Source organism: Lacerta agilis, chromosome 14, assembly GCF_009819535.1.
Source record: "Lacerta agilis isolate rLacAgi1 chromosome 14, rLacAgi1.pri, whole genome shotgun sequence".
Classification (NCBI taxonomy): Eukaryota; Metazoa; Chordata; class Lepidosauria; order Squamata; family Lacertidae; genus Lacerta; species Lacerta agilis.
In genome coordinates, this window is record NC_046325.1 from 22,630,010 (window position 1) to 22,651,245 (window position 21,236).

The 21,236-nt window shown below is 40.5% G+C and overlaps 4 protein-coding genes across 4 annotated transcripts; 2 read left to right on the forward strand and 2 right to left on the reverse strand.

The window, feature by feature from the left end:
- The first annotated feature begins 263 nt into the window (after positions 1-263).
- On the forward strand, positions 264-1,217 carry LOC117057715 (olfactory receptor 14A16-like). The gene has a single exon (XM_033168555.1). The coding sequence runs from the start codon at positions 264-266 to the stop codon at positions 1,215-1,217; it is 954 nt and encodes a 317-aa protein (XP_033024446.1).
- Positions 1,218-5,333: 4,116 nt separating this feature from the next.
- On the forward strand, positions 5,334-6,287 carry LOC117057716 (olfactory receptor 14A16-like). The gene has a single exon (XM_033168556.1). The coding sequence runs from the start codon at positions 5,334-5,336 to the stop codon at positions 6,285-6,287; it is 954 nt and encodes a 317-aa protein (XP_033024447.1).
- Positions 6,288-9,748: 3,461 nt separating this feature from the next.
- On the reverse strand, positions 9,749-10,735 carry LOC117057717 (olfactory receptor 14A16-like). Its single transcript, XM_033168558.1, has one exon. It carries the CDS (start codon positions 10,733-10,735, stop codon positions 9,749-9,751), a length of 987 nt encoding a protein of 328 aa, XP_033024449.1.
- Positions 10,736-16,690: 5,955 nt separating this feature from the next.
- Positions 16,691-17,701, reverse strand: LOC117057718 (olfactory receptor 14A16-like). The gene has a single exon (XM_033168559.1). The coding sequence runs from the start codon at positions 17,699-17,701 to the stop codon at positions 16,691-16,693; it is 1,011 nt and encodes a 336-aa protein (XP_033024450.1).
- Between the last annotated feature and the right edge of the window lie 3,535 nt (positions 17,702-21,236).

Here is a 21,236-nt window from a genome sequence, read left to right on the forward strand (position 1 = left end):
GACTCCCAAAATGTGTCTATCTGAGTGCTGCTAAGCTGCACTTAACTCCTGAGTACTGAACCTTCTGGGTACAATTAAAAATGAGATATCAATCAAGTTCATTAGTACAGTTTTATCTCCATCATCACTGCCAGAAAGGGAGAGATATTTTGTCCAAAGAGCACCACTCCATTTCACAAATACTGTAGATACAATCAAGTGAAAAAAGAAGTCGTGTGGCATTTTTCTTTTCACAGGTACCAAATAGAACTCTGAACAATACAATGTTGAACCAGTCAAGAGTGAATGGATTCCTTCTGCTCGGATTCTCTGAAATTCAGGAGCTGCAGATATTCCACATTATTTTTTTCCTCACAATGTATTTGGTGGCCTTCATAGAAAACCTTCTCATCATCACAGTCATCATCTATAGCCATCAGCTTCATACACCCATGTACTTTTTTCTAGCCAATCTGTCATTACAAGACTTTGGTTCAATATCTGTTACAGTTCCCAAGTCCATTGCAAACTCCTTGATGAAAAACCAAGCCATCTCTTACTCTGGGTGTGTTTGCCAAGTATTCTTCCTTGTTTTCTTCATGGTCTCCCATTTCATCATTCTTGGTGTCATGGCATACGATCGCTATGTTGCCATCTGCAATCCACTGCATTATGAGACTGTCATGAACAAGAAAGCCTGCATTCAGATGGCAACCAGTGTTTGGATCGGTGGACTTTTCTATTCAGCAGTGCACACTGGAACTACATTCACTGTGGAGTTCTGTTCTAATGTCATCAATCAATTCTTCTGTGAAATCCCACAACTACTAAAGATCTCTTGCTTTGACTCATATATCAACGAAGTCCGGGTTCTGATTCTGGGGTCTTGTTTTGGCTTTGCTTACTTTTTTCTTATTGTTTTTTCTTATGTTCAGATATTCAGAGCTGTTCTGAGAATCCCATCCAGTCAAGGCAAGCAAAAGGTCTTTTCAACTTGCTTGCCTCATTTTTTTGTTATCTCCCTGTTTATGGTAAGTGGCATGTTTGTCTACCTAAAGCCAACATCTGGGTCCCCATCAGCATTTGACCTCTTGGTTTCTATGTTCTACTGCATGGTGCCACCAGTAATGAACCCGGTCATCTATAGTATAAGAAACAGGGAGCTCAAAATGGCATTCTGGAAGCTGCTTGTCAATATTTCCCCCCAGTTCTTAGTCAAAACCCACTCTTCATTTTAGGAAACAGATTCAGTTGCCTAAATGGTTTGGATAAGATTTGTTCTGTCGTATATTTGTTTACTCAGAAGCAGGTATCATTGGATTGGATGGGAATTAATCCCTGGAAAGTGTGCATTGGATTGTAGCCTTATATTGCATGTTGAATTCATCTATATAAGGCTTTATATCAGCAGTGACTTATCTGTAGCTCTGCAGATGTTGTTGAAATGCCTCCTCTGCCTCTATAGCTACACTGGGACACTACTTCTGGTTTTGTGGAGTTTGTAAACAGAATTGTTTGTAAACAGGGCTGTTCTTAAACCGAGGTACCAGTGTGTGTGTGTGTGTGTGTGTGTGTGTGTGTGTGTTGCATGTAATATTCAATCAATCAATCAATATTGAAATCAATGAGACACAGTGGCAGATTATTGTGGATACGACTGCAATTTCCATTTAAATCAAGACTACCTAAAACTGATTTAACACAAATGCTAGTATTGAATGACAAATAATAACATATTTACATTTTTCTCTTTAAAAGCTTATATTCATTATTATTTGAATTAATTATAATCCCTTGGAAATGTAAATTGATAGATACAATTATTTTAGGTTACCTTGTACACCTTTACTGTAAGTGCTGTGAATTTTGACTTATTCACTTGTTTTTAATCCACAATTTGTGAGTATCATTATATAGATGCTATTTCCCCCCTCACAAAACCATATACATATAGAAAGCAGGATGTAGCCATTACTCCTGCTTTCCAATGACCATACGTCCCAGCACTGTTCTTTCAATGCAGTTTACATTTAGCAGAACTGGAAGTAGAGCCATAGGTGGAGACTGGATAAACAAATGGTCATTGGGGAAGAACATGTGCACAATAATCAAACATGGTTTCTATTGTGCCTTCATCCTAGGAAAAGTGGGATTAAATGTTTTATGGGAGAGCATGACTAGAATAAGCTTGCCACATTCTAAGTAAACTCCTTAATGAAGTTGAGAAGATTTTATACTGATATCCTTTAGATACTCAGTTGTGGAGGCCAACATAGCCCTTCAGGCTTCTTTACTTGGCTCTTTAAATTCTCCACTGGCTGCGCATCCTCACCAGCCAAACTCCCTCCCCAACCCTGCCTCACACATTCTTTGAATGTTTTCACTGGCTGGAATGAATCATTGAGCTCTGATAATGCCCTTTTTTGTAGCTGGAGCTTACAGAGGGTTGTGTAAGAGTCTAGAAACTAGGCTATTATGCAGAGGTAAAATTCGCAGTCATTGCTACACCCACTTTTGCTCTTGCCCCCTCTTGGTGTGGTACATGGCCCCTGAAGGTTTCCAGTGTTATAATATGGTGCTTGGCTGAAAACTCCACCCGTGCTTTAGACCTAAGCATTACTGTGCCTTTAATATTGCACATTTGGAAGCAATAGAATGTATAAAAGAGGGACATTTGGAAACTACTGTAAAGCAGATTATCTTAATCAGTCTCTGATTTAAAAGAAACACACACAAACAAATCATTTCTTATGGCTTGTGTTTTAGTTCACCAAAGTTAAAATCGCAAGGATCCTGTTTTCACACCTTTCCATGCTTCTACATTATATAAAGATACAAATTATTATCCAAACTCAGTGTTTTAGATACAGAAGGGGTGAGAGCAAAATATACCACTGAGTTAGCAGGAGATGTAGACTCTGAATGGTCCTTGATGCCCCGGCTGGCAGTAGAGAGCATAATATACTTCCATTTCTTTCCACAGTCTTAGCACTCAGTATGCTGATACAAACGGTGTTCTCCTCGTTAATGAAAGAGATTCTGCAGTCTTAGTGTGCCCTACTTTAAGTAGAGCCATGGATGGACAGACATAAAGAAAGATAAAGTCAATCAAAATACTAAACCAAAAATGCTGCTGCTGCTGCTGCTAAAAAGAAGTACAATATGACCTCTGGTGTCAGCCAGAGTATGAAAGACCACTGGGATCTGAGCCCTGAAGTTACAGACAGCCAGGTTTTCTAATTATGTAATGTGAAGTATGCTGTCATGGACTGGCTAGATGCAGAGCAGTGGTGGGAGGCACCAGCTGGAGAACCAACAAAGGAATCCCCAGGGGAACGAAGGCTCAGAGCCAGGGGATTGGTGGTGAGATGGTGATGCATGGTCAGAGGAAGAAGAAGGAGCAGACTGGGAGGAGGATGGGTCAGAAGCTGAAGCGGCAACAGGGTTTACTGAGCAGGAAGAGGCTGTGACAGAGAGCCACATAGCTCAGTCAGTAGTACTTGGGACACTTAATCACAGGATCATGGGCTCAAGCCCCATGTTGGGTGAAAGATTCCTGCATGGCAGGGACTTGGAGAGGATGACTGTTGTGGTCCCTTCCAACTAGTCTATGATCCTCTTATTTCTTATTCTACCCAGGTCATCACTATAAGAGAGAGAGAGAGAGAGAGAGAGAGAGAGAGAGAGAGAGAGAGAGAGAGACTAGATATATATATATATATATATATATATATATATATATATATATATACACTTGGTACTTTTCCAATAGATAATACATTTTCAAATGCCATTGCGCTTCACCATTTTAGACATGAAGGGAAAAGGTTAGCTTCATGTTTTGTACTTCTGCTAGTAATGGTAATCATTTCTAGGCTCATTGTAGGCAGGTAAATGAGGATGGCAAAGTAAACATGGACACTATGTTCATCTTAAACACTGTATCAAATGCATTGGGGGTTTATTTTGTTCTTTTAATATGTACTGATTACATATCCCTTTAAGCATATTTGTATCTGATCTGCGTGTTTTATATATAATTGTACTTCGACACCACTTGGACAACTTTTTTGGTAGTAAATGGTTTATAAATTTTATAAATAAATAAATCAGTTAAAGACTCATCTCATTCTATTGCTGTTTCCTTTTTATTATTATTTTAAGAATATTTGTTTGGGGCAAAAATCAGTGGTGGCTGGTCTGTTATGGGAAACCAGGTCATTGTCCTACCCAGAATAATTACAAGCAAAAAATAAAATAAAAAAGGTTTCTCCAAATCCACAAAAAAATCTTTTCCTGTCTCCCATACATTCATTACCCTCCCATTTGAACTTAGAGAGAGATTTCTGACAATTAGTAAAAAGGAATTAGCATGGAACCATAGCACAGAGGTGGTTTTAGGGTAACGTGACTGGTTCACTTGCACTGGGTGCCACACCACAGGGGGTGCCACAGCAATGTTGTAGAATGGAGCACGAGAGGTGTGAGAGGCACCAAATTTTAGAGTTGCACAGGACACAACTGAAATTTGAGAGCCTAAAGTCCACCACTGCATACACATACAGCCATAGCACAATATTAGTAATTCTGGCACAGGATAGCCCCTAGTAGCCTGGTAAACCTTCTAAATGCCAGATCTGCATACTGAGCACAAGCAGAGCTGTTTCATTGAAGATTAATCTCCTTCACAATTCTTAGCAGGTAACTAAAGAAGCAAAAAGGAGTGTTTCTACTCTGAGGAGCTTTTAAATAAATAAACAAGTAAATAAGTAAATCAGTATTTGTAGTGATGCAAGGAACTGTTCACAAAATGTGGGTTCCTTTCTATAAAAGAAATATTTACTATTATATATTAAATCATGTTGCTTTGATTTTTGTGAATGGGGGGGGGGTTGAAATAGCCATATTTAAATCAATCTTCCAAGGGCCACAAACAAACAACCCTACTGAAGACCTCTGCTCCTCATCAACTCCCACATGAGGGTAAGGGTGAGGGTGTCATTGTTCCATTACATTAACAGAGTCAGGCTCAGAGCAATGCTTCCAAGTCCAATAACAGCTATTGGATCACAGTCAATATAAACATATCTCCACCATAAATCTCAAAAGATGTGTCTGACTTTGTGCTACAGGGCCACACTTGACTCCCGAGAACTGAACCTTCTGGGTGTAATTAAAAATGAGATATCAATAAAGCTCATTACTACAGTTTGTATCTTCATCACCACTGTCAGAACAGAGAGAATGGTGTCTAAAGAGCACCACTCCATTTCAAAAAACAGCTACAGTTACATGGGAAAGAAGTAGTGTGGCATCTTTCTTTTCAGTTGCCAAATGGAAGTCTGAACAACACAATGTTGAACCACTCAAGAGTGAATGGATTCTTTCTGCTTGGATTCTCTGAAATTCAGGAATTGCAGATATTCCACAACGTAATTTTTGTCATAATGTATTTGGTGGCCTTCATAGAAAACCTTCTCATCATCACAGTCATCATCTACAGCCATCAGCTTCATACACCCATGTACTTCTTTCTGGCCAACCTATCATTCCAAGATTTTGGTTCCATATCGGTTACAGTTCCCAAATCCATTGCAAATTCCTTGATGAAGACCCAAGCTATCTCTTACTCTGGGTGTGTCTGTCAAGTTTTCTTTCTTGTTTTCTTCCTGATCTCCCACTACCTTCTGCTTGGCATCATGGCATATGATCGCTATGTTGCCATCTGCAATCCACTGCATTATGAGACTGTCATGAACAAGAAAGCCTGCATTCAGATGGCAACCAGTGTTTGGATCGGTGGACTTTTCTATTCAGCAATGCACACTGGAACAACGTTCACTGTGGAGTTCTGTTCTAATGTCATCAATCAATTCTTCTGTGAAATCCCACAACTGCTAAAAATCTCTTGCTTTGACTCATATCTCAAAGAAGTTTGGGTTCTGACTTTTGGATCTTGTTTAGCCTTCATCTACTTTGCTCTAATAGCTTTTTCTTATGTTCAGATCTTTAGAGCTGTTCTGAGGATCCCCTCCACTCAGGGGAAGCAAAAAGTCTTCTCAACTTGCTTGCCTCATTTTATTGTTATCTCCCTGTTCTTGGTAAGTGGCACATTTGTTTATTTAAGACCAACCTCCAGGTCCCCATCAGCATTTGACCTCTTGGTTTCTATGTTCTACTGCATGGTGCCACCAGTAATGAACCCGATCATCTATAGCATAAGAAACAGAGAGCTCAAAATGGCATTCTGGAAGCTGCTTATCAATATTTTCCCCCAATTCTTAGACAAAAACCATTCTTCATTTTAGGAAACAGTTTCAATTGCCTAGATGGCTTGCATAAGTTTTGTCCAGTCCTGTGTTTGTTTACTCAGAAGTGGATATCACAACATTGGATGTGAGTTAGTCCCAGGAAAGTGTGCATTGGATTGTAGCTTTACATTGCCTGTTTAGCTTTGTATTTCTGGATGACTTCTCTCTGAGGCATGTCATGCCCTGACATTGCAGTGTTTTCAAAGGCAGGTAAAAACACACTTCAACATTCAAGCCTTTGCGCAGGGGTGAGATGCATTGTGATTGTTTCTAAGGGCCGTCATGTTGACCCTGCTGCTATTTGATGCTCTATGGTAGAATCATAGAATTGTAGCATCAGAAGGGACCCTTAGAGTCATCTAGTCCAAGTTCTTGCAATGCAGGAAACTCAGCTAAAGCATCTATGACAGATGACCACCCAACCTCTGCTTTAAAATGTCCATGGAATGAGAGTCCACAACCTCCTGAGGGAGACTGTTCCACTGTCAAACAGTTCTTCTTTTGTTTTGATGTGCTGCTTTTGTTTGTTTTCATATTTTGTGCATTGTGATTTAAAAGAATTTGCTTTCAGATCCTTAGAGGAATTGCAAATTATAAACATGTTAAATAAATAAACGTATTGCTTTGTTCTTAAGCAAAGATTTGTCTGTAAGCTGCAATGATTACTGAATCAGAAGAACAGATTAGATCGTGATATTAGTAGTTGTGGTATACTGAGTGGTTATTAATTCAATTTTACTTCATGTTATTTATGCTTGAATAGAGTAGCAGTTCCCTTGTCTGTCAAATGAAACTCATTCAATGCAGCCAACTTCTACTTTTGTGACAGAAAAGTTTTATTTTGACCTCATCTATCTATACCAATCAGAATGTTATAAATAAACCAGTATCATTTCTCATAGACTTGTTCCCTTGAAGTTGGTTGATTGACTATACACTTTTGTAAGAGTCCTTTCTTTCCAATGCATCCCCAAAGCCTAGATGTGTTTGGGTGCATGAGACAGTTCCCTGCAGGAATCACAAACAGGCACCTTGACCAAGTCAGATTGCCAACCTCTCAGACCTGTACTTTTTAGGCACAGGACAAGTGGATGTGGGAATAAGTCCTAAGCCTGGCAGAAGGAAAACAAGTCTTTAAAACAGAGTCATGTGGTTTCCAGGTCATAGGACTGTCTGAACAGACAGGATCCAGCCTCTCTCCAATCTCTGGTCCTGCCCTGCTATCCAACCCCATTTTGATATTTAGGGAGCTGGGTATGTTTAGCCTGGAGAAGAGAAGGTTAAGGGGTGATCTGATAGCCATGTTCAAATATATAAAAGGATGTCATATAGAGGAGGGTGAAAGGTTGTTTTCTGCTGCTCCAGAGAAGCAGACACGGGGCAATGGATTCAAACTACAAGAAAGAAGATTCCACCTAAACATTAGGAAGAACTTCCTGACAGTAAGAGCTGTTCAACAGTGGAATTTGCTGCCAGGGACTGTGGTGGAGTCTCCTTCTTTGGAGGTCTTTAAGCAGAGGCTTGACAGCCATCTGTCAGGAATGCTTTGATGGTGTTTCCTGCTTGGCAGGGGGTTGGACTGGATGGCCCTTGTGGTCTCTTCCAACCCGATGATTCTATGATTCTATGATTCTATGATATTTACATGGGTCTTAGCTCAGGCAGCTTCATCTCAGCTAACTGATCCCCAGCTGACCCAGAATAAGCAAAATAAATGTGTGTATTTGGCTCAGCTGGGATTAAAGATGTAGGAAGGGCTGAGCAAAGCTGAGCAAGGAAGCTGTCAACTGATCTAGAGATCTGCTGCATCCTAAGCTACCCATGCCAGCAAAACTTGCCAGAGGATTTCCCTCAAGTGTGCCTAAGAAATGTTCATCACTATGTTAAAAACATCAGAATGTTACTAGTAGTGTCCATTTGTTTTTTTGTTTTTGTTTTTTTGAGAACAAATCAAAATAGGTTGAATTAGCCTTATTTGTTTCAGTTATAAAAACAAATAAGAATGAACAAATAAATAAATAAAATGAGATTGAAATGAAACCAAATTGATTTTTGTTTCTCACTTGTTTCTGTTTGAATAAAAAAATAAATCAGTCTTTTAAAATTATTTACTTGCATTTTTTCTGTCTATTTGCATTAGTCAAACTTAAGAGGTGAAGCAACAAAATTACATACAGTTTTGTTATACATATCTCCACACCCAGCCTGATTAATTAGGGCTTATGATTCACATTATTTTGGCCAGTGAACATTATTTCCATTCTTAAAGTCATTTTTTGTCAAGCAGGTTTTTCATTGTTTCTGGTGGGGGGGGGGAAACTAGATATTTTTCTTATCTTATTTACTTTGTAATTATTTAAACTATTTAAAACATTTAAATTTAAATGAAAAATAAACAAAGCACTCTGGAACAATCTGTAAGGGTCACAGGACAGTCACTGCATGGCATGCTTTAAATGGTCTCCACATTTTTAAGTCACCTATATAAGTTGTGAAACCTTTGTGCTCTGTCTAATCAGAAATTTGGTGGGTGTGTTCCTTTCTAAAGAATGCCCGAAAAAGTCATGCTATTTGAATACAAAACACTGAAGTTGCAGACTAGCAATGTCTCTTGATGAAAGGGTTGGGGAACGGGATATGAATTGGGCAAATGAAAACAAAATCATGCACACGAAAGCTCATACCAGGAACAAACTCAGTTGGTCTCTAAGGTGCTACTAGAAAGAATTTTCGATTTAATTCCAAATAAGTTATTTAAGGCAATGAAAACAAAACAAAATTAAAAATTATACAAGATACAAAAGAGATTATGGAAAGAAGAGAAATGAAAGCATCAGAGGTTGATGTACAGAAGCAGTTTGAACCAACCCTTGCCATGCTGCACATCCATAGAGGGAGGGGGTTTAGACTTCCAATGGTCCTTAGTGCTCTGACTAGTAGCAGAGACATAATATGACTCCATTTGATTCCACAGTCCAAGGCCTCAATATGTCAAAACAATATTTGTTCTTCTCTTTAATGAAAAACACTGTCCCAACTCAGTGAAAGGACATCACAGCAAGAGGATGACAAGCCTAACTCCATTAACTAGCCAGAGAAACAGTAGCTTCAAGAAGCTTACTTCTATGCTACCTGTCAGAAAGAATACCCAGTTCAAATTGACATATCCATGTTCTGCATCAACAGAGGATGAGGGAGGATTAAGGTCTGCTGGCTTGAGTGGGTGTTCAGCCAGTTATAGGCTGCCTTGGAAATTATTTCCCAGAGTTCAATTGAATAAACTGCACTGTTCATATATTAATGTAAGATCAATTCAACAGGCTACATGATCAGAGAAGCAAAATGTGAATGGTACAACTGAGCTAGGGAAATTCAAGAAGACATTGCAACACAGGGGGAGTTTTGAATCTACATGTCTAAATTTAACAATGTATTTTAGGAGCTCTCTATGATTCTACTCACAGTGAGATATTTCCTGTTTTCAGAATAAGCCTGGAGGAGATATTCATAGAAGAGGACTTAAAACCCAACAGCTTTGATAAAGCATTTTTAATCTCCTTATTTCTCATGCTGTATATTATTGGATTGAACATGGGTGGTACAATGGTATACATCACAGTTAAGGCAATGTCCAGAAATGATGGGGTTTTAGAGGGAGACCTGAAATAAGCAAAACATCCTGTGAAACAAAATATGGAGAAGACCACAAGGTGGGGAATGCAAGTAGAGAAGGCCTTTTTCCTTCCCTGAATAGAAGGAATTTTCAGAACTGCTGTGAAGATATGCACATAAGTGACGACAATGAAGACAAAGCAGCCAGCCAGCAGGATTGTACTTGCCACCATAACTCCAATTTCAATTAGGTATAAATTAGAACATGCAATTGTAAGTAACTGTGGGATCTCACAGAAAAATTGGTTGATAATATTTGAGCAGAATGGAGTTGCAAAAGTTGCACTAGTGTGCATGACTGCATAGAGAAGACCAGAAACCCACACACCAGCAATCATTTGGGTGCAGATTGTCCTATTCATCACCATTTCATATTGTAATGGATTGCAAATGGCGACATATCGATCATATGCCATGACTGTAAGAAGAGCAGTATCAGATGATAGAAAGAATAGAAGTGAGAGGACTTGAGCAACACATCCCGCAGAAGAAATGTGTCTGTTATTCATGAGAGAATTGGCCATGGAATTAGGAATAGTGACTGAAACACTACCTAAGTCCTGGATGGCCAAGTTCATCAGAAAGAAATACATGGGAGTGTGAAGTTTCTGGTCGAAGGTGACTGCAGAGATGATGAGAAGATTCCCTAATACAATTGCCAGGTACAATACCAGGAACAGCAGGAAGTGTAGAATCTGCAGTTCCCGTATTGATGAGAACTCAAGGAGTAGAAAGTCAGAGACAGAAGATTTGTTGTCTTTTTTGGCATTCATGACTAAAATGCTTGCTGAATCTGAAAAAAAGAGATAAACATCAGATTATATAATCTTTTGAAAACAAATATTGACTATTTTGGAAGCGGTTTTTGCAGGAAGGAGAGGAGAAAAGGAGGAAGTGAACAAAATGTGAAAATGTAACTCTTCTAAAGAAGAATTTAACTCTCAACTCTATATATAATACATCATTCTCTAAAAAATAAACTACTATTGTAGTAGATGGTGCTGCTCGTTACAACCAGTTTTGTCATAGCACATCATTCAAAGCAGGAGTAGTTGTTAAGCTCTCTCCTCTAGGGGAGCCTGGCCAGTCAAAACGGCACTTAGCGGCTGAAAACCAGGTACCCCTCCTCCAATTCTTGGAGAGGGGCACAGAGATGCCTTTTCAACCCCCCCCCCTCAAAAAATCATGCCTGGGGCCATGGCCCCTCTGCCAACACCCCCGCTATGCCCCTGACACCATTGTCTGTACACAGTGTACATTGAGTTTAAAAATATACAATAAAGATAAAAACAGTTAAAACCTGCTCCAAGAATTGGGCCCAGAATACTTAATACATGCCTCCTGCTGAATATAAGCCATGTAGAATGCCTAAGAGCTATTCCTTCAAAGACCTCACTGATGAAACCAGAATATTTGGAATCAGGCTGTCCTCAGTCCAAGTTGAGGTCGTTACTGGAAATGAAAACACAAACGTTGAATTGGACCCTGTATCATTCCGGTGGATAGTCACCCCCACTATGTTTATGAGTTAGTTACTTCAGTTTTGATACTGAATTACAGGATCAAAATATGCTTTGTAAATATGGAGATATTAGTGAGAGGCATCTGCGCTCTGCATATTGTGATAGTATGAATTGCAGTAGTCATTGTATCACCACCCTGTTCATTGTTTTATTGTTGCATGTTGAGGTCCCCAAGCCACCCTCAAATAAAACACAATTCACACAGAAATTTTGTTTAAAGTTTTTGACATAATATTTTGGCCACAACTTTATTGATAACAGAATGTGAGTCGTTACTTAGGCATTGGTTCACAACTATCTCTTCCCACCTAGAGGTAGGAACCGCAAGCCTGTGAAAGTCAATAAGGGAAAATATTTTGGGGGGAGAATAGAGCTGGGTGCCAGGCCCTCACATCTCCCCAAATGCTCCCAGGGGCTCTTGTGTGGCCCTAGCCCCTTGACAGGGGTTCGGACAAGAGCATGGCGAGCCCCTGGATTCCTTTAACGGAATACCCTTGCAGCAGCAGCATTGGAGGGGCAGGCACAGCCAACCATACCCCCTCCACCAACCAAATTTAACCAATGCCTAACCACAACCTTACAAGTTGTTACAATTTTGCTATGCAGTAGGCAAAAAACCAAATGGCACTGGCCAATCAGCCAAATGGAAAAATTCCTACCAGGTGCCTGCCCCAAATTCCTACCAGGTGCCTGCCCCAAAACAGATGACCCCATGACAGGCATAGCAAGGTCAATGTGAACAGCCCTAAATATAGAGAGGGTGGGTGGGTGATCCGATGCATGCAGCGAAAAGAGGCAGCTCGATGCTGTGCGCAGGGAATAAATAGCCCCTTGGTCAATCATAAATTGTAACATCAAATTCTCCCCAATGACCAAGAGGTGTCCAATAAGATTCGTGGCCATCCAAAGTAACCCACCCAGCAACAGAGGGGTGTCTTGGTTGCCCCCACCACAACATGTGCTCTCCATGAAAGAAAACACGCTTTGTCATCCCCTCCTATGTAGGCAGGCAGGCAGGCAGGCAGGACCATGTGTTTGACTCCAGTGTGGGGTGGGTTGCACTGGCAGGGTCAGCAACAAGGGCTGGGGTGTCCACTTGCTCATGCAATGCTGCTGCATGGTGCCATTAATGTACAGATGTGCATGGAGAGAAGCTCACAGCTCCTTTACTCCTGCCCAGATCATTTTGCTGCCACAGTGTACTAAGCTAAGAAAAAGTGCTTAAGCCTTCTTCTCCCTCACTAGGAGCTGAAATCAAGGTTTGCTCCTGGTTACAGTTCATGGTTAGTGAGGACAAAGCTTAACCACTTGTCCTGGTTTGAATGATGTGCTATGACAAAACTGGCTGTATCTTAAGATGGCAGTAAAAAGAACCACGCAGGAGCAAATCAACTATAATCTGCTTTCCAGGAGGTTGCACATTTGTGAAGTTTCACTAAAATAAGATTTGGCTTAGCTTGTCATGGAAACCATGTCATTCATTGGGTATTCTACATGCAGTCTATATAGGTTTCAAAAGAGACCACAAAGCAAGCAGGATTTCACATTCCACATAATACACTATAGTAATATTGCTGCAGATTTGTGCATTCTCACTGTTATAAGCAAAAAATCAGAGACTCGGTTTTGAGGTGCAGGGAACCCATGCCTAAGACACAATAAAAAAGTATTCGTTTGTGCTCTGCCTGCCAAACCAGCAGGAAATAGATAAGCTCCAATGTGTAGAAAGGGGAGTAAAGGGCTTGTGGTTAGATTAGTTGTCTTTTATCTATCTCTCTGACCTTGAAGAAGAGAGTTGTGGATTGTTGAGAAATTCCCCACATCTGCATTCCTGATTGCAAGACTAATAACCCTTTCATTCCATTGAATGGTGTAACAGGGAGTCCTTGGAGTACCCCACAATCACCTAACCTTGACTCCCATAGGTTCAGGTCAGGGATCACAAGCAAGAGACTTCAGCCAAGAGATAGAAGCAAAACAGCAGCCAACAGGCCTGATCTTTATTGTAGCAGCAAGACTTCCCACCACCACAAAGACAAAGCAGCCAGAAGCCCCGAACAACGGTTACATCAGTTTTTTTAAGTTTCCCAAAGTTTCCCATAGCACATTTCCAGAAGCATCATCAAGACATCATAGATGTAAATGACATGTAAAAATTGTATTCGTGTGAAAAACTCAATAAAAATCATGGTAAAAAAAAAAAAAGACGTCATAGATGTGTCACAGAAAAGGTGTGGTTCAGGCATCCAGGCATTCCCCTGTTAATCAAATATAGTCTTTCACACTTAGCCCATCACAGTAAAACAGAAGTATTTACAGTTCCTTGGTTCCTGAATAAAGACAAATACTCCCCTTTGTCTTGTCCAGGTTTCATCCCACTATGGTGTGGGTAGGCATTGTGATTGAGATGGTTATCTGTCTGACATTCTTGGGGCAGGATATCACCGGTCATGTCTCCTTGGAAAGGCCCTGAAGACGTGACTGTACATAATGGGGATTATGGTTTATGCTCCTGTGATAACAGAACGATAGAATCACTTTACCATATAGTGTTTAATTGCCCTCTATATGAGGCTGGCCGGAAGAATTTAGTGCTACCATTAATACAAAAATTGTCTGGGCACCCGACTGACATTCTTCTTGCTTTTCTATTGCAAGATACTGATCATCAGTCTGTAACCTTACAAATGGCAAAAAAAATTAACTTCCATTCTGACATTCAAGAGACATAAGGGATTGTTGGTGGGAATTTGAAATCGAAATTGCTTGGAGGTAACATGCCCATTATTTTGTGTATTTATTAAGTCTTTTATTGCCACTAATTTTATTGTCACCAATTTCCTTTTAAATTCAATTATGTGAGTGTAATTGCTGTTCCTGTGTTGTTGTTTTTTTGTCTTGTCTTGCTATGAGTTTAAAGCTGAAATAAACTGATTGATTGACTGGGGATTATGGTGGGCTCAGTAGCCCTTCCCCTTATACCTCACTTCCCTGGGTCCTAAATGCCATTGGAACTGAGAAGATTGATACAACAACTGATTTCTTATGAATTTGTAAAGTTTTCCCATTGAGCTAGTACATAGATATTTTTATCAGTGAATTATTGCATTTGGTATTGAGACTTTCCCTGTTTTCCTTTGTTGGAGGTGTGGGGCTCAACATGGAGTCATGGGCTCCTTCTGCAAACTGAGCTGAGCTTCCCTTGCAGATGCAATGCCTTTGCAGATATGTTGCTGTTATTCATTTTCTCGACCATAGGCACCTTGTGAATGGATCTTTGAACCCAAATTTTGGTAATGTGCAGCAAAGATGCTCTGTCCTTGCCTTATGGTGAGGCAAGGCTCGTGTGTGTGTGTGTGTGTGTGTGTGTGTGTGTGTGTGTCAGCCTTTCCCGTCCAATTTCCCTGTAACAACGGTCTGTTTGATTGATCAATTCTGGTGTTTGTGTGGCCTCATTCCTCAGTGTTGTTGAATAAAGGGACTCAGGGAACACTGGGTGGGTATTTTCCTCACAACATCACTAAGCTAAGGTTTGGCTTAGTGTGTCATACAAACCACGGGCCATTTTGTAAGCTAAGTGCAGTCTATATAAGCTTTATGAGGCACCATCTACCAAGCAGAATGTCCTATTCTACACAATACACTATAGTATTTTCTTCATTCAGCTTTTAAAACAACTACCCAAGTGATTACTAAAATTAAAAATATGTAAAAAAAACTTACTCTTTTTCTTAACAGGAAGTAAATTTCCAGATGCAATTTCTTCACCACTTCAGGGTCTTTTGTATTCTCCTAGCCATTCATAAAACTTGTTCTTTTTTCTTTCTTTTTAACATCACCCTCTCTTTTTCTTTCTGAGATGGTGAAAATATTTGTGTACTCTTGCAGAATGATGCTTTTACTATGTGGTGGGAAATTATTCTTATAATATTTATATTCCTGGGAGTATGGTCTCAGAACCCCAACATAAACAATTGTGCTCTTGGAAGCTTGGACTCAGGAGTTCAACACAAAGCAACAGTAGCATTTCTTGAGACTTGGTCCCAGGAGTCTAACACAAATGATTAATTGAAGTTCCTAAATAAATGTTAATTTTCTGGCCCTTTACTTCTGATTATAGCTCTGTGTAAGTAAAGAAGAAGAAGAAGAAGAAGAAGAAGAAGAAGAAGAAGAAGAAGAAGAAGAAGAAGAAGCCAACACAATCACTAAGTTCTTCTCAACCACTGATTCAAATGCATTTAATGCATTAAAAGGTTTAAAAGCTAAGTGTGATATCATTCAAATAAATGAATAGCATGTGGTTGAGGTTAGTGGCCTTTCCTGACAAATCCACTAAATCTAACGGCACACCTAGGCATACCATCAATCAGACAAACAAAATTGTGAATGGTACATCTAAGCTGGAGGAATGCAAGATGCCCATGTAACACAGAGTAGATTTTGAATCTGCATATTTTATATATTCTGCATATAAATTTATCTGGAAGTAACTGGCCACAACATCTCAATAGTTCCCTATGACTATACTGTTACAAAGGTTGTGTGCCACCCCCAATCTCTGGCTGAGCGGTAACAATACTTCAGGGGGTTCTAGACAGTCACCCAGGGTCTGAGTCCCTTTGCAAAAAAAAATGAGGCACAATGGAGTCTCTAATGTCTTTATCATATATGGTTTATTTTATACATATATACAACCTTTAGCCTTCAGTGGAGTGGCACACAGCAGCAGCACCCCATAACATGCAAGCTTAATCTATGGCAGCATCACCAGCATCCTTGTCTTCTGCAGCCTATCTTGTCAGGCACATTCAAGATGTTGTCCTTTCCCGCTTCTTCCTTACAGTTCACCTAAGTTCTGGTCTCATTTTGTAACACAGGAGAAGGTCTCTCCTAAAGTTTATTACCTCAAAAGAGTTTAGCATTTCATACTTATTCACACTTTGTCCTTTGATGCATTGAACCGCTAAGGAATAATGTCCTCCAGGTGGTCACCTCACACATAAATTAGTCTACTACATAATCCAAGAAGTGTACCCACTTAACCGGCTTTACATGTGTTTAATACGGAGGCTTACCAGTGAGTCCACTGCATTTCTTCCTAGTCCTAATACAAATTTGGACTGGCCATTTTCAGGTTGTAAATCCTATTATTTACTGAACCTAAGCATTTAGTAGCACAGATCTAGAACAATACTTGGAGAGATTTCACCTTTTCAGAATAAGCCAGAAAGAGATATTAACAGAAGATTGCCTGAAACCCAGTAATTTTGATAATGCATTTTTAATCTCTGTATTTCTCATACTGTAGATTATTGGATTGAACATGGGTGGAACAAAAGTATACATCAAAGTTAATGCAAAGTCCAGATCAGATGGAGTTTTAGATGGAGGCCTAAGGTAAGCAAAACATCCTGTGAAACAAAATACGAAGAAGACAACAAGGTGGGGTATACAAGTGGAGAAGGCCTTTTTCCGTCCCTGAACAGAAGGAATTTTCAGGACGACAGTGAAGATGTGTACATAAGTGACAACAATGAAGACAAAGCAGCTAGTCACCATGATTACACTCACCACCAAAACTCCAATTTCTGTTAGGTATAGATTTGAGCAGGCAAGTGTAAGTAAATGCGGGATCTCACAGAAGAACTGATTGACAATGTTTGAACAAAAAGGTGTTGCAAAAGTTGCACTAGTGTGCATGACTGCATTAAGAAATCCAGTGACCCACACACCAGCAACCATTTGTATACATGCTGCCCTGTTTATCACCATTTCATATTGGAATGGATTGCAAATGGCAACATAGCGATCATATGCCATGACTGTAAGAAGGGCGGTATCAGATGATAAAAAGAAAACAAATAAGAGGACCTGAGCAACACATCCAGTGTAAGAAATGTGTCTGGTGTTCATGAGAGAATTGGCTATGGATTTGGGGATAGTAACTGAAACAGCAACTAGGTCCTGTATAGCCAAGTTCATCAGAAAGAAGTACATGGGAGTGTGAAGGTGATGGTCCAAGGCTACTGCAGAGATAATGAGAAGATTACCAAATACAGTTGCCAGGTACAATACCAAGAAGAGGAAGAAGTGTAGAATTTGCATTTCTCGTATTGCTGAGAACTCCTGGAGTAGAAATTGAGAAACAGAGGATTCATTACCTATTCTTGCATTCATTACTATAATGCTTGCTGCCTCTGGAAAAAACAAAAACATGACAACAGGAAGATCAACATCGGTTGTTGTTACTGAGCTTTAATACCATAAACATTTAAACATTGGTTTAAATCCTCTTCTGATAACAAATATTTAATACTTTGGAAGAGCTTTTGTGAGATATAGAAGGTCAGAGAAGGAAGTAGACATAAAATGTAATAACAAATCTTCATCTATTCTCCTGTATGCAGACGATGCCCTGATCTTGTCCAGGACTCCAGTTGGATTAAGACGGGCGCTCCGGTCCCTTGCTCAATATTGTAAAGAGGCCTGTCTTACTATTAACTACCAGAAGACGAAAGTAATGACATTTGCTAAGCGGCCTAAGACACGACCTTGGAGTATCAATGGACGAAAAATCGAGCAAGTCCATTGTTTTAAATACTTGGGCATAGTCTTCCACGATAGAGGGTCGAGGAAAGCCCACTTAACACAAGTTGTGTCTGCAGCCCAGAAGTCCACCTCTGCAATCTTAGGTTTTTTAGGATCCAACGGTGCACACTATGTACCTGCGGCTCTAAAACTCTTTGAGGCTAAAGCGCTGGCTCAATTGCTTTATGGAGCTCAACTTTGTGCCCCTCCACCAAATCTGACCCTCCTTGAAAGGGTCCAGTCAAAATTTATCAGAGCAGCCCTCCAGGTGCCTCCATGTGTGCCAAATGCTGTTCTTCGTCTAGAAACAGGCATGGTCTGCGTTGAGGCGAGACTCTGGACACAGGCCTGTAACCTTTGGCTGAAAGTTCATCTTAATCCTCAGGGCCTTGCCCCATTGATATTAAAAGATAAACATCGCTCCTCTTGGAGCAAAGCCATAGAAAACAAGATGACAAGCATAGGTTTACACCCAGCTTACCTGTGTTCACATAGCTACAACACAGCAAGGGCATTAGTCAAGCAGAGGCTAATGGCTATCGAGAGGCAAAATGACTTAAGTAAAGTCCCTCTTTTTTTAACCCCAGAGGAGCGGAGATACTTACAACTCCCAGCTAGGTATTTTACTCAGCTCGAGGTCCCATCCCACAGAAGGGCGTTCACACTGGCCTGAAATCATGTCCTGCCATCTGCCGTATTGGATGGGAGGTATAGGGGGGTTCCTTTGGGCGACAGACTCTGTCCATGCGGCTCCGGAGAAGTAGAGACTACAGACCATGTACTTCTCCGTTGCTGCTTTTATAGGGCTTTACGGAACGAACTTATCTCTCCGCTATTATGTGAGTCTCCTGGATGTCCCGAAGAACACTACGCCCATTGGCTCCTATCAGATGCCAACCCTAGGGTCACAGCTGCGGTGGCAAAGTTCTGTGCTGTTGCTATTAAGCTTCGGTCCGCACAATTAGGTGGCTCGTGATCCTTCTTTTGATTTAAGTATTATAATAATTTGGATTGTTGATTTTTTAAATTAATTTCTAAATTTATTCTTTTAAAGCAATAATTATTAATTTTAATGTACTTTAATTTTAATATGGCCAACCTCTTTTAGATCAAATCTCAGACCAATTTTAAATTGCATTTATTATTGATTCTGTATGTGTCTTTTGTGTGTGTGTGTGCTGGTCGTTGACCGTAATAAAGTACTTAGACAAATCTTCATCAAAGGAGGAGTTAGCTTTTAATTCCTTATAACTAATACTCCATTATTTTAAAATAAGACACTGTTATTCTAAAACTGGATGATGGTGCTGCTCTCAGTCTCTTGAAAATGAATGATGCCACTACTGGAGATGTAACATGGGAGTCCTACCACAATCCTTGTCATAATTTCTTAGGGTTGCCATATTTCAAAAAGTAAAAACCAGAATGCAGTGGTACCTTGTGTTAAGAACTTAATTCGTTCTGGTGGTCCATTCTTAACCTGAAACTGTTCTTAACCTGAGGTACCAGTTTAGCTAATGGGGCCTCCCACTGCCGCTGCGATTTCTTTTCTCATCCTGAAGCAAAGTTGTTAACCTGAGGTACTATTTCTAGGTTAGCAGAGTCTGTAACCTGAAGCGTCTGTAAGCTAAGGTACCACTGTACCACCAAAATGTGATTTTTGATTGACTTAAGATCCAGGGCAAAGTGCCGCCTTTGGAATCCCCCCCCCCGTCAATTCCGCCTTTGAAATCCCAGTAATGGACTTCCGGCGGCGACGCCATTGCGGGTGGTCGTGGGCTGCTTCGGCTGCGAAGCGCCCAGTCCATCCCGGGGGTTTGGAGCCCCGCTACCGCAAAGCGGGGCTCCGGTGGGGTGCGGGAAGAGCGTCCCGCGCCCTGGGCTCCCCGGCTGTGCCCGTTGTGGCTCCGAATCCTTCCCTCACTCCCCCTGTAAAGGGGGAGTGGGGGTGAAGGGACGACGGAGCCGGGCTATAGGGGACATGCCCCAACCGGGATGTAAATGCGGCGGCAAAGCCTGCGATGAGCGTCTAAGTTCTACCTGTCTTTAGCGAATTAAAAGAACCCGGTGGTCGTGAGTATTTGACTGACTTTGATTGACTTTTATATCTTTGGAACGATCCGGGGGGAAGAGGAAAGGGAGCCTGCCTTCCTCCCTTCGGGAAAGAAAGAAAATAACCAGTTTGAGTGACTGCTGCTACAATAATGGATACAAAGTGTTTGGAATTTGAAAACTGAGACTGCTGAGATTTCCCTTTGGGGATTAAGTGGGCAGAAAATATCTCCTTTTAAAGTTTTGATCTTTACACTCTGGCTTCAGAAAAAATGGCGATGGGAAATTTGGACTGACGTGGGAAACAATTGAAACAAAGGAAGGAAGAGACAGGAACTGAAATTTGACACTCACCCTCTCCTCCAAAATGCTGGACTACGTGCTTGAACTTGTTTTGAACTCTGGTCTAAAGGAGGAAGAAATGCTTGCTGTCTTGAGGCTGGAACTGCTTAATCGTAAATTGCAAGTCTTGAGTGGGATTATAAATAAAAAGAACTTACTTCCCACAGAGGAGGCTTTTCAAAAGTTTTACACAATGGAAGCAAATCTTGGCAAAGAGTTAGAAGGGGTACTTCAAGGATGGTCTGAAATGGCTGGGCGACTCTGGCAAAAGGAACCGTTTTCTGGGGGTGGCAGCCCCGGAACGGGAAAATTTACAATATCCAGACCCCGAGGTGGGAGCTCGGGGGCAAGGGACATGGAATTAAGATATTTACAAGAAGAAGAAGTATGGTACAAAGAAACGGAGGAGCCTAGAAAAGATGTGATGTGTACCCTGAAACTCGATGCAAGGTCTGTTGTGAATACTGCCTGGATCTGTGGACACTTGGTAAAAGAAGACATCTCGAGGATTGGTTCCGGCGAAAGACAGAGAAAGACAATGGATAGGGGGGATGGGATGAAGCACTAAATGTAAAACCCAAATGGTTTGCTACGGTATCTGAAACCGGAGAGTGAAGCTTGTTAAGAATAAGTTTATTTTGAATAAGTAAGGGGATATTGGATTTTAAGTTAAAGCAGCATGATAATGGACAGAAGAAATAAGTTTAGTTTTTATAAGAATATTCTGTTAAGATTTATGATATAATAGGATGATGAAGATAATTGTGAT